The sequence below is a fragment of the Camelina sativa genome, chromosome 5 (genome assembly GCF_000633955.1).
Source record: "Camelina sativa cultivar DH55 chromosome 5, Cs, whole genome shotgun sequence".
Lineage (NCBI taxonomy): Eukaryota > Viridiplantae > Streptophyta > Magnoliopsida > Brassicales > Brassicaceae > Camelina > Camelina sativa.
In genome coordinates this window covers 11996937-12008870 of record NC_025689.1, presented here as the reverse complement: position 1 = coordinate 12008870, position 11934 = coordinate 11996937, and the positions used below count along the sequence as shown (strand labels likewise).

General features: G+C 35.4%; 4 protein-coding genes across 4 annotated transcripts in view; 2 read left to right on the top strand and 2 right to left on the bottom strand.

The window, feature by feature from the left end:
• LOC104786621 (ferrochelatase-2, chloroplastic) lies at positions 2052-5208 on the bottom strand. The gene is made up of 10 exons (XM_010512066.2): positions 4995-5208; positions 4608-4893; positions 4320-4463; positions 3921-4022; positions 3567-3670; positions 3345-3471; positions 3075-3227; positions 2876-2976; positions 2595-2796; positions 2052-2467 (listed from the first exon to the last, which is right to left on the bottom strand). Exons 1-10 carry the CDS (start codon positions 5084-5086, stop codon positions 2246-2248), a joined length of 1533 nt encoding a protein of 510 aa, XP_010510368.1. The 5' UTR covers positions 5087-5208; the 3' UTR covers positions 2052-2245.
• On the bottom strand, positions 6003-6913 carry LOC104786619 (transcription repressor OFP17-like). The gene is made up of 2 exons (XM_010512065.1): positions 6589-6913; positions 6003-6495 (listed from the first exon to the last, which is right to left on the bottom strand). Exons 1-2 carry the CDS (start codon positions 6830-6832, stop codon positions 6152-6154), a joined length of 588 nt encoding a protein of 195 aa, XP_010510367.1. The 5' UTR covers positions 6833-6913; the 3' UTR covers positions 6003-6151.
• On the top strand, positions 8963-10303 carry LOC104786618 (transcription repressor OFP2-like). Its single transcript, XM_010512064.2, has one exon. The coding sequence runs from the start codon at positions 9200-9202 to the stop codon at positions 10166-10168; it is 969 nt and encodes a 322-aa protein (XP_010510366.1). The 5' UTR covers positions 8963-9199; the 3' UTR covers positions 10169-10303.
• The window catches only part of LOC104786617 (tubulin-folding cofactor A), a 1694-nt gene continuing 1269 nt past the window's right edge, over positions 11510-11934 (top strand). The window contains exon 1 of the mRNA XM_010512063.2: positions 11510-11648. The gene's annotated coding sequence lies outside the window, so the exon portion shown is untranslated. The remainder of the gene's footprint in view (positions 11649-11934) is intronic.

The following is an 11934-nucleotide window of genomic DNA, read 5'->3' as shown; positions in this document are numbered from 1 at the left end:
TATCGGTATATTGAAAATTGTAAGAGAGTACAATAGTAGGCTCAATGACAGCTCAAGCACGATCTAAACAGTTGACCAGAAACAAAGGAGGGTTAAAAAGACTGGAAATTTGCGAACCAGAGGTAGAGAAAGTGTTCTTCAGAGGGAGTGTTTGATCTTGCAGATTTGTCGAGGGCAATCAATTTTCTCCTAAGAAGTAGCTGGATTTCTTTTTTCATCCTATCCGTGGAGCGAAAGTCAGTAGAATGAATTCTTGCGTTCCTCTCTGACCAGATGAAATAAACTAGGGCATGGAACAGAAGCTTGCAAATCACATTGAGTCTCCCATTTGTTGTAGGTCTCTTTATCCAGGAGAGGAATCCATTGTAAGAGCTTGGCAGTTGAGGGAGAAGATGCGCAAAGAAATCAAACCATAAGACCTTGGAGTAAGAGCATTGGAAGTATAGGTGATCCCTTGACTCTGTCCCAGCAAGACAGAGGAGACAAGAATCAGGAACTTGCAGATTCCAGCTTCTCATTCTGTCTCTTGTTGTAAGTCTGTTTAGAGTTGTTAACCAGACCATGAAAGCCATTTTTGGTATGCGCTCCTTGAACCAAACCTGAGTGTGCCACTGAACTTGAGAACCAACAGGGTGGAGATGATTCCATGTTCTCCTTGATGAAAAATTACCATGAGTTTGATCCGATGTTAGTTTCCAAGCAAAAACATCGTCTCCAAGAGTTGAGTTAGGAGTTGTTTTGTCCTGTAAACAGGATCTGAGCAATTGTAGTTGAGCATTCCTTCCACGAGAAATGGTCCATTCACCATTCCTTGAAGCTCCAGCAACTGTTGAAAGAATTCCAATACCAGAAACGCGAGGACCATTCTCTCCAATAATTTCGATCAACGGTCCTAACCCTGTCCAGTTATCATGCCAGAAGAGAGTATTGTTACCCGATTCAATGTGCGAGTGAATAAAGGGTCTTGCAAGAGCCCTTAGCTTCACCAATCTCCTCCATATCCAGCTTCCAACTGTTCTAAAGTCAGCAGTCCAGAAGCATCTACCTCTTATAAGATGCTTCTTAACCCAAGAAACCCACAGCGAACCAGCTTGAGAAAAGAGTAGCCAGATGAGCTTCAACCCGAAGACTTTATTCCAGTCTGCCAATCTCTTCAGACCAAGACCCCCCGTCGATTTAGGGGAACAGACAACCTCCCAGGAAACCTTAGCTCCTCTAGCACTGTCCGCTACACCCTTCCATAAGAAGGCAGAGCAAAGTCTCTCCAACTGCTCCAGGCACTTTGATGGAAGTAAGAACACTGAAGACCAAAAATTAATAGTGCTATTGATCACCGATTGCAGAAGTTGAAGCCGACCAGCAAAGGATAGATGTCGATGAGTCCAGCCAGATATTCTCAATTTTACTCTTTCAATTAAAGGCTGATAATCCGAGTCAGAGAGCTTTTTTGTAATGAGAGGAACCCCAAGATATCGAACAGGCAGAGAGCCATGCGTTAGGTTTAGTCTTGAGGCTAGAGACCGGATGACATTCCTGTTATCACCATCAAGAAAAAGACAAGATTTAGCCAGATTGATACCCAGTCCCGATGCTAGCTTGAACTGCTCCAAAATTCCCAAGATTCCAACCAATGATGATTCAGACCCATCAAAGAAGACTAAGAGATCATCAGCAAAGCTCAAATGAGTGATCAGAGGATCTGTGCACTGGGGATGAGGATTAATCCTTCCCTGAGCTACAGCCATGTCCAATTGTTTCGATAAGATAAGACATAGAAACTTTGGGAACACCAATACTCAAAGGTTATACTAGTGATGCCATAGATGATATACTTACTTTATTTTACACAAACCATTTATACTGCACATTGTGCAAGTTGTTAAGTAGTAGGTTCGTATAGCTTGTTTTGGTCGCGAACATTTTCAGCAATTTTTGAAATGATGTGTAGAGAATCAAGGAAATAAAATACACCAATTTCAAAAGATTAAATAAATATGATATTTACAGAAATATTAATCCATATTGCTAAATTTTAATGTCTATTTCTCCCCTTAATCTCGTCACAATAGTTTAATGTTTCATGAAAATACAGTATGACGTATTTAATGTCAAGATTCTACAACAAATAAAATAAAAAGAGAGTATAACAACATAGCTGGGGCCTTATTCCACATGTGAAAGCTAGTATTTGGATTCTTGGATGGGTTTTTGATAGAGAAAAAAAAGACTATTATGTTTCTTATATTTATAATGATGGCAAGATGCCCCATTGATGCAGAAACCCTTTTCCGGTGGTGACTTCAAGCACCAAGAGCGCTAGCACCGCCAACATCGCTGCTCTTCCGTTCCATGTTTCTGCACTTTTTGTCCATCCCCATTCCCACATTGTCACTGGTGCTGGTAACTCCCTCCTCTGTGAATCATACGTTGCTAATAGTTCTTCTACACTCCCGAGTGGAACTAACGACTGCCCAACAACAACAACAAAAAATAACCATAGGGGACAAATGAACCATCGAAATGAAGATAAAACAGCTTCTTCTATATGTGAAGCTTTAAGTACATAAAAGATGAATGAGTGTTGTTGTTGTTACCTGTCGAGCTTCAAGATTTGAGACTGCCATAGCTCCAACATATGGAAGACTTTCCACAACAGCATCTGCCAAGTCAGATATAAACATTGGTTCTGTTCCTAACGCAGGTACTCTCCCCCAGTTTTTGATACCAGACTTCAAAGCTAACTCTTTATACTCAACATCTATCTCCTCCAGAGTTTCAATATGCTCGCTCACAAAGCTGTTAACATAGGCAACAAACTTGAGTTTCAAATAACCAGAAGAGACAGCATTTGTACCAGAAACACTACTTTCTTTACCTTATTGGTACAGCTAGAAGATTCTCAACACCTTTTTTACCAAGATCAGTAATGGCTTCTTCAGTGTATGGTTTCAGCCATTCTACTGGTCCAACTCTGCTCTGTTGGAGAATTGCGAGAAAATAACAAAAACAACAGCCTGAGTGAAACTATTTCAAGATCACGTTTCTAGATACTACTAATGTAACAAAAAAGATACCTGATAAGCAAGAGTGTAAGAGTTAGTTATCTTTCTCTTGTCTAACTCCTCCATGATCAGATCAACGCATTCTTCCATCTCTGCCTTGTAAGGATCACCAGCTTCTTCAACATATGCAAGAGGCACGCCATGTGCACTGAAAAATATTACAACCTGTAACATATATTTCGGTTTGAAGTGCGTCTTAGGATAGTTAAAATTGGCAAAACCAGAAAACTACAAAAGACTTTTCATATAGAACCGAGTGAGAGGAGACGCAAGATTATCTACCTGACTAGGGGAACCAAATTTTTCCAACTCGCCTTGGATTAGATTTGCCATTGCCTTTATATATCCTTCTCGCTGATACCACGATGGTATAACAGTATGCTGCATGTTCACAAGATACTCGTCCTCTCTATGTAGATAGTGAGTCAAGCACAGAAAGTTAAATAATTATATAAGATCTGGTCATGGTGTATACCGAAAACATGAAAGATGTGCAAGTCTCACCGAAATATTCTCTCCAATAGTCTTAGGCTTGAACCACTAGTAGATATCGAGAATTGTGGATAAAGTGGTAGAACAACTAGTTTTGTAATTCCATCTGTTTTTATCTACAAGTTGATATCGAAAGAAAATGAGCAAGATTCACTAGGTCAGCTTCAAAAAAAAAATGTTTACATACCGTTATAGAGCTCACAAACAAACTCAAACGAAAGAGTTCATTTGATTATTTTGTTCCTTTTGTATTTACATGTTAAATTATTTGTGTTCACATTTTAAAACGAGGAGGTATCATCTGAAGTGTGCATCTACGTTTTGGAAATGATGTGTGATAAAATACAAAATGTTGAGGTTACTTACCTGTTCAATGGCTTCTTCAGTGAATGGATGCCAATACCGCATACCAACATATACCTTTGCTGGGACATTTTTCTCCACAAGACACTTTCTTAATTCTTCAGCCTGGTGAAGAAAGTTACGACAGGTACAACATAAGAATGAAGAGGAAACAATGGCAGGACTTAATAGCATGAGGAGCAAGATTAACAACTAAAACTAAAGTACTCTTATCGCTACATCCATTCGATAAATTTTGCATAATCTAAACAACTTATTACTCTCAAGTTAAGGTGTCTCACAAAAGCACAAGAGATATACTACCAAGCCATTTTAGTTCCCTCTTATGAAAGAAATGACAGAGGATAAGAAAAGTATTAGTAGTTAAGCTCATACTGTGATATGAGTAAAGCAAGGACTGACCTGTGCATCAGTAATGTGGCGAAGAGGAGAACCACCACCAATAGATGCATATCCTTCCTTGCTTTTGGGAGCCCTTGCTACTGATATAAACTGAGCTAACGGCTTCTGAAGAAACTGGAAGAGCGGCGGCAACCGTATAATATCCTAAGAAACAATTGAAACAGTCAAAGTTGAGCTTTTTTTCAGATAAAGGGTGTATCTTTTGCATATCCAAACCAAAGATTGTGACTTTGCAAAAATCAAAAACACAATGTATTAAGGCATGTGGATAGAGAGATAAGTAAGTACCGGGTCGGCAAAGAGGTTAAACAAGAAAGGTTGAACATCATCTAAAGTCTCGGGGCCACCAAGGTTCAATAACAAGACTCCAATTTTGGGATCACCACTGAGAACAGAGGAAGGCGAAATAGCATCATCACTGATAACAGAGGAAGCCGAAATGTTTAAAGGAGTAGAGGACACCAATGCTCTCAAAGGCAATGAATGCTTTCCAAGAAGCCGGTTCGAAAGGGATGATAGATTAGAGAAGTGCAGAGATCTCTGTGAATCGTTGTTACTCAATTGTGGCAAGAGTCTGAGGCATACAAAAGACAATAATACTAATCAGTTATGCAATGTCTAAGGTGACAGAGAGAAAGAGAGATAGAGATATTGTAATGGGAATCAGAAACTTACGGAGGAAGAGGACGAAACGAAGAGTAGGAGGAACAAGAAGAAGAAGAGCAAGAAGAAGGAGTTGGTGCTGCACTCATGGCTGGGCAATTCATTGCTACAATTGAAGTAAACCGTAACGCAACGATTGGACTTGGAGGAAGAAGACTAGAACAAATAAATCTGATTTATAAATATTACATCCGAGAATTGTGTTTGTTGATATTTTTCCAATAATCAGACAGAACAGAGTTGGGATAAAATGAAAGGGGCTTGAGGAGTGTGAGGACGCGGAACCACACGTGTCCACACATTTGCGATAATTTTTTTATTTCTCAATTTATACTTTAAAAATAAAAACAAAAAAAAAAACCTTCAATTGGAATTTTTAATTTGTAGATGAGTTTAGTAACATATTTAAAAATTTTTTAAAAAAACATGTAAAATGTTGTGAACTTGTGATGGTAAAAGGTAAAAAAAGTCAACTTTAATTTTGAAAAAAAGAATCAATAAATTTGGTGGAACCGGTCAGACCGGATTGACCCATGATTCAGTTGCTTGTCTGTGTCCCAACCGGAAAATGAGAAAACAATAGATGAATTTGGTCAAAGTCAAATATAGTTTTGCTCGGTAAGCATCCAAGAACTGTCAACGATGTGTCAAATCTTTGCAAAAATGGCAAAGTGGCTATAGGTTTTTGACATCTTTGTGGTCAGAAGAGGAACCGACGTCTCAAGTGTCGTCTACATGGAATATGTAGTGTATGATGGAAAAAAGAAGAATGACAACAAGGTTCTTTAACCGTTGAATTGTTTATAATCAGAGATTTAGTTGTGAAATCTCAGGTGTAATCAATCTAAAACAAAAAAAAGCTTGATTAATTATGAAAGTTTTATTGGTAAGTACTAATGTACTATAACATTTCTCTCCATACTTTATGGGATCATATGGTTTGTATGTTTGTTCACATTCAATTTTTGGTCTATAGCTAATATAAATCCAAGTTTCTCGCTTATGTGAAATGCGAAAACATACAATCTTTATGGTCTTTACACATTTCAGTTTCCAACTTTGAACTAAAATACCTTAAGATAGTGTGTATTCAACAATTGCCAAACCACAAATATATTAATCACTTTGGTCGACAAAGAAAGATATATTTTGTTCATGTATTGATCTGTTCATTCACCTGAAAACAGGTCTCTGCAGAGCTCTCCATAGAATCTGGACACAAGTTCAATGAAGACAGGACTCTTAAGATTCTTCCAACAATAAAGAAGCTCCTCAATGTCCATTAAGTCGTCCATCTTCCCTTCTTCAACAATCAGATGGATCAGATAGTTTTCAAAGGTTCTGCAAGCATCTTCCACAGCATTGTCTTCGAATGCGTCTCTTGAGTTAAGCGATCTCCTGGTCCGTGCAGCGTAAGCAGGCGTCGTGATGGGTGAAGTGAACAGCTTCTTGGCTGTTGCTGGTGTAAGAGGCGACTGCATATACTTTGAGAAATCCTCATCGTTCACACTAACTGCAATGGCCATGGGAGAAATAAAGATCCATGTTAAATTTGCAATATCGCACGATCTTCAACTCGAAACTAAAGTAATATTGATTGTCTTACAAGTGGAACTTCTAGGTTTGGTGTTGCTCATCTTCTGGTTCTTGCTTGTGCTGAGAAAACAAAGACAGGAACAGATTGGCTTCTTGGGATGATGTTGACGTCTAGGTTTGACATTGCTATGACGGGAACGAAGAGGTCTAATAAAGACAGGTCTTTTAACTCTGAAGCGGAAGAGTGAGACAAATCTGTTGCATGATTTGGAAAGCTTTGATTTGAAGTTAATCAAAGTTGCTTTCACTCTCATTGTCTTGAAGCTTTTTTGATGATAATGATCCTCTTTGGCTTTTTGCTTTGTTATGGTTGTGTATAAGTTTAGAGGATTGGAATTGTGTTGCGTGGATTCACGTCTTTGTGTGTGTAAAATCATGATGGTGGAGTCCCATGAAGTTTTCTAAAAACGGTGGACTATAAATGTTTTTTTTTTTTAAATTTAATTGCAAGTGTTTGGTGGCTCTTGCTTATAAACAAAATCCAAGATGATGATTTGTTCTTGTATATTCAAATAGTCGTTACTTCATTGGTAGGTCAATGCAACTACATATGTTGAATATGTATAAACTAGTCCCACGTCCAATTCTAAGTGGAAAACGAATCTGCTATTTCATGGATTTTTGAGATTTCATACTTAGATGTTGTTTCTTTTGTTTGGGTCGGATTTCACATCTACAAATATTGCAAGACTTGGACTATGAAACTAAAGAGAGTGAGATTCAACAACTCACCACAACTAAAGTTAATGCTTTTGTATTATTGGTCTTTTTTTTGTGTTCAAATTGTATTATTGCCTTATTGGTAAACTACGAAAATCTCATGGCTTCTACCATATACTCCTTCTATTTCACAAAAAGTGTCCTTGATAAATTTTTTTGTTTCACAAAGAATGTCATTTTACATTTCGAATGAGTGTTTTAACCTAAATTTTTTTTTACTCCTAAACCCCAAAGCTATATTCATTGCAATTTAGATCATTAATCACTTATTAAATATGGGTAAATATATATAATTCAAAATTTTCTTAATTTGTGTAAAAAATGTCAGAATGACACTCTTTGTGAAACAGAGGAAGTATGTGATTCACTATTTTTAATTTTAATATTAGTTTTTTTGTTATTTATGGTAAACATATGTTGTCTACATTTTCAATATCTTCAAAGATTAAACATTTACACATTAAATTTTTGATGTGTAATATTAAAAATTAAAGTTATTTATTAAATTTAAATACAAATTTATGGGAATATTTTGTTTTCTTTGTAAGATACATTTTTATTTCATTAATAGAAAATAGTTATACAATAATTCTATTTTAATGTATTGATATCTTAAAAATAAGGTTTCACGTTTAGTAATAAATTTTCGAAACATTGGTTTTGTGTAATGCTGTTGAATCCAACTTTCATAGATTAAGTTTAGGTTGTTAAAAGCTAATTTCACAGTAATTCATAGTTCTCGGCCCGACGGCCTCTGATCACTAATCACTTGTGCTTATATGAAGCAAGGATGGAAAATATTTTATTTTGAATAAGCATCTTTACTTTGTCGAAGCTAAAAAGATAGTTGCCAAAACAGTTGATCTGTAAAGGAGAAATGTATATAAAAAAAGAGTGTCCTCAAAATGTTCGGCGTTAGTGGACATTGTAGACCAAAATTTTCTTAAGATCATTACTACGACGCAAAAGTTGCTTCACCTTTATTCAAAAGGTGTTCAAATGAGCAAAATGGAACTTCTTTTTATTATCCTAATCTCATCATTTGTATATCTGTATTACCTTAGTATATATATAAAGTGTTACAATTCTAGCTTATTTATACCTACAAACATAAGATAAGGTTCAGACTTTACCAAATTTAAAAAGCATCAAATGAAGGCATATAATATCATTATTATATGTATACTAAAACCAAGATAGATTCACATATGTAAAAAGTTTTAGTTGAATTGTGTAGTTTTTGTTTTTTTTGTTTTTATTAATAATTTTGTTTGTCTGTAAATGGTGAGGAACGTTTTAGTGTTTTCATTCAAAAAGTTTCTTTAGAAGAGGAAAAAAAAAGCTGCATTTTTCTTTTGCAATTGCCATTTGGTCAACGGATTCCATAAAACTGTTTACATTTGTTACTCTTTATATATAATTCGATTATTATTTTACATTTTAAGTTTTTTTGTTTGTCATTTTGATAAAGTGAAAGAAAAAAAAAATCTTGATGAAATGATGTTAAGAATCTGTCAGAATCAACTATATCATATTATCATAATTTACTCCACACCAAAATAATAAAAAATCCACTATTAAATTTTTTTTTTATTCTTGTGTTACTAATTATAAATCCTACTTATGTAGTGAACACAAGCGTGTAAATGTGATGTCTCAAGTAGTTCATGCTGATGAGTGATGTTGAATGATGACGATACAAATAAAAGACATCCTTTAAGCTTTCTCTAGTACTGAGCCCCACTAGTTTCCAATTTTTATCTTCAGTTTCTTTCTTTATATCTCATATCATATAGAGAGACTCTGCTTTCTCACCTTCTTCTTTATCTAAGGAAAGAAAAACATAGTTTTCTTTTAAGAGAAACAATCACCAACTCTTGTGAAAAGAGATAGAGAGAGAGATGGGGAATAACAAGTTCAGGCTTTTAGATATGATCCCAAATGCATGGTTTCATAAGCTCAAAGACTTGACTAAACAGTCTAAACCCAAAACCAAACCTTCTTCTTCTTCAAACACATGTAACAAGAAGAAACCTTCCTCAGATTCTCTTCCTCATCATCACTCTTATCTCTCCAACAGCTTAGTAGCTAATAATCCTCCTCACCATAACTCACCAAGAAGCTCTCTTCACACAAGACGGATGAGTAGTAAAAGAAAGACTCTTTACAAGCCGTCCCTTAACCTTTTGACACCTCCTCTTCTTGTATCCGCAGGTTTCAACAAGAGCAAGATCAATGGTCAAGATTCATCTCACTGCTTGCTCCCAGTTCTTGAAACCTCCCCTGAGTCTTTCGTATACAGTTTCTACGAAGAGGAAGGTGATGATGAATTCTTTGACTTTTCCAACTTCAAGATCGACACAAAGAGCAAAGCCTTCACTAAGCACAAAGTCAAAGATTCTGATTCTGTAGAGAAATCTTGTCCTACAAGTAACCCGATCAAGAAACTACAGAAAAGCCATCTTTCTGTGAAGATTAACAGAGAGAACGAAGAAGATGATGAATATAGAGTCGAGAAGAAATACCAAAGGCGAGTGTCTAGTGGAAGAAAATCCTCAGCAGGGATAAACCTCAAAAGAGTAAATTCACCTAGAATTCAACTCTCAGGAATGCGTAAAAGCACGTCAAAAAGATCAGAGAGCAGCAGACAAGATGTTCTTGAGAGCTATGCTGTAATGAAGCGGTCCGTTGATCCAAAGAAAGATTTCAGGGAATCAATGATTGAGATGATAGAAGAAAACAACATCAGAGCTTCAAAAGACTTGGAGGATCTTCTCGCTTGTTACCTTTCTTTGAATCCAAAGGAGTATCATGATCTAATCATCCATGTTTTCGAACAAATCTGGCTTCAACTTACAAAAATCAAATAAAATCTCTAAATGTAACGTTGGTTAACCTAATGGTCAAATTAGTATAAGTATGTCTTGTGAAATTTGTAGTCGTTGACTTGTTGTTAATGTTCATATGAAGTTAGATGGAACTGTGGAGATTCTCTTTGAGCCCACTTTTTATGAGTTATTTTTTCCACTTTATAAAAACGTAAGCAACAAATAAAAGTTGTTATCATATTGTCGTTTTAATTCGAACATGATCACTAAGGGCGTGGAAACACAGTTTAATTAAGACAGAATTTACCACTAAGCATTCTTGTCTTGTATGTGATGGCTACAAGATTTGCTACTGTTTCAACTGATCAGTACGTGAGATTATTGGATGGATTATGTTGAGCACCACTATTATCATTTGAATATTTTGAAATGGCAAAGTTGGGAATGGCGGTAAAAGAGCTACAACAAAACAAGAAAAAGCCAAGTGTGGTTTGAAAACCCAACAAGTACGGAATAAGTAATATATATGGCATGTATGAAGAGCATGATTTTGCATAATCGTTGGAGGTAGAGAGAGGACCACTGACACATAAAAACTGAGAAGTGATTAAAGAAGAAAGAATCAGAGATGAGTTTTAATCCTATAGGCTTGTTTCTTTTTCTGTGATCGAAGAGTATGCAGATGAAGAAGAAGAAGGAGAAGAAGAGGACCACTGTTTCAAATTTCATCTCATACGTCTGTTGGCTTATAAAAGTTTCAGCAAAAGACATGTGATATGGGTAAGGCTTCTGAGTGGTTTTTTTTTTCTCGATTAGTGAGTAACAAATATAAAAGTTTCAGGAAAAATGGATCTTGTAATTTTGTGAATATAAAGTTTGAAGTTACCTTAGTGGCCTAAGGTGATATGTCATAATAACTCATGATGTCAAATAATTTGTTTTGATTATAATATTGCAATATTTTGTATGGTTTTCATGTTAATGTATGGTAGTTTGTGTAGTTGTAAACCATGGATCAAACACTATGACAAAATTTTACAATCCTAAAAATTATAATGTAGATTAATGATACTAGTCTTGCTATCTCATATTTTAGACACTTTTCACATAAACTAAAAAAAAAATATTAATATTTTTATTATATCCTTTAAAAATATAAGTTTTACTCTTGATAAATGTTTAATTTATTAATTGTAGATTTGAAGTAAAATTATACTATTTTATGGTAAAAGTTTTTTTAATAAGATCTAATAAAAGTACACTTATTTTGAAAGGAGAATTTCTAATTTTAATAATTTTTTTTATTATTTTATTTTGCTTCAAATCTAAATAAGATGTTTTAAAAAAAAAAATATTATTAAAAATTAGAAAGAAAAAAAAAAAGAAATGGTAAAGGGTTAAATTGTTTGTTCAATTCATCAAGCGCTGCGTCGTCTCCTCAGTCCTCACTCTCGAATTCATCCGAAGCAAACCACCTTCTCCGATCCGAAGCAAACCACCTTCTCCGATCATCGTCCGTCTGGTTCGTTTCTTCTACCTTACATGTTTTTTCTTTTCATTTTAATCGAAGGTAGTTTGTGTCAACCTTAAAAAAGTAGATCGGAATCAAGTAAAAAAAGAGATCGATATTAAAACCCAAATTGTTCCCGATCCTTTAGTAATGCACGATCTCGTAGAACATTCAATCTTTGATCTAATCGTCCTCTCCAGTTTCCAAATCCGAAATCGAATTTTAGTTTTTAAGGAAATCGTTTGTGTGCGCTGGTGATTTTAGAAACCCTAAATTATTTTGGGACATTGGGGGGGGG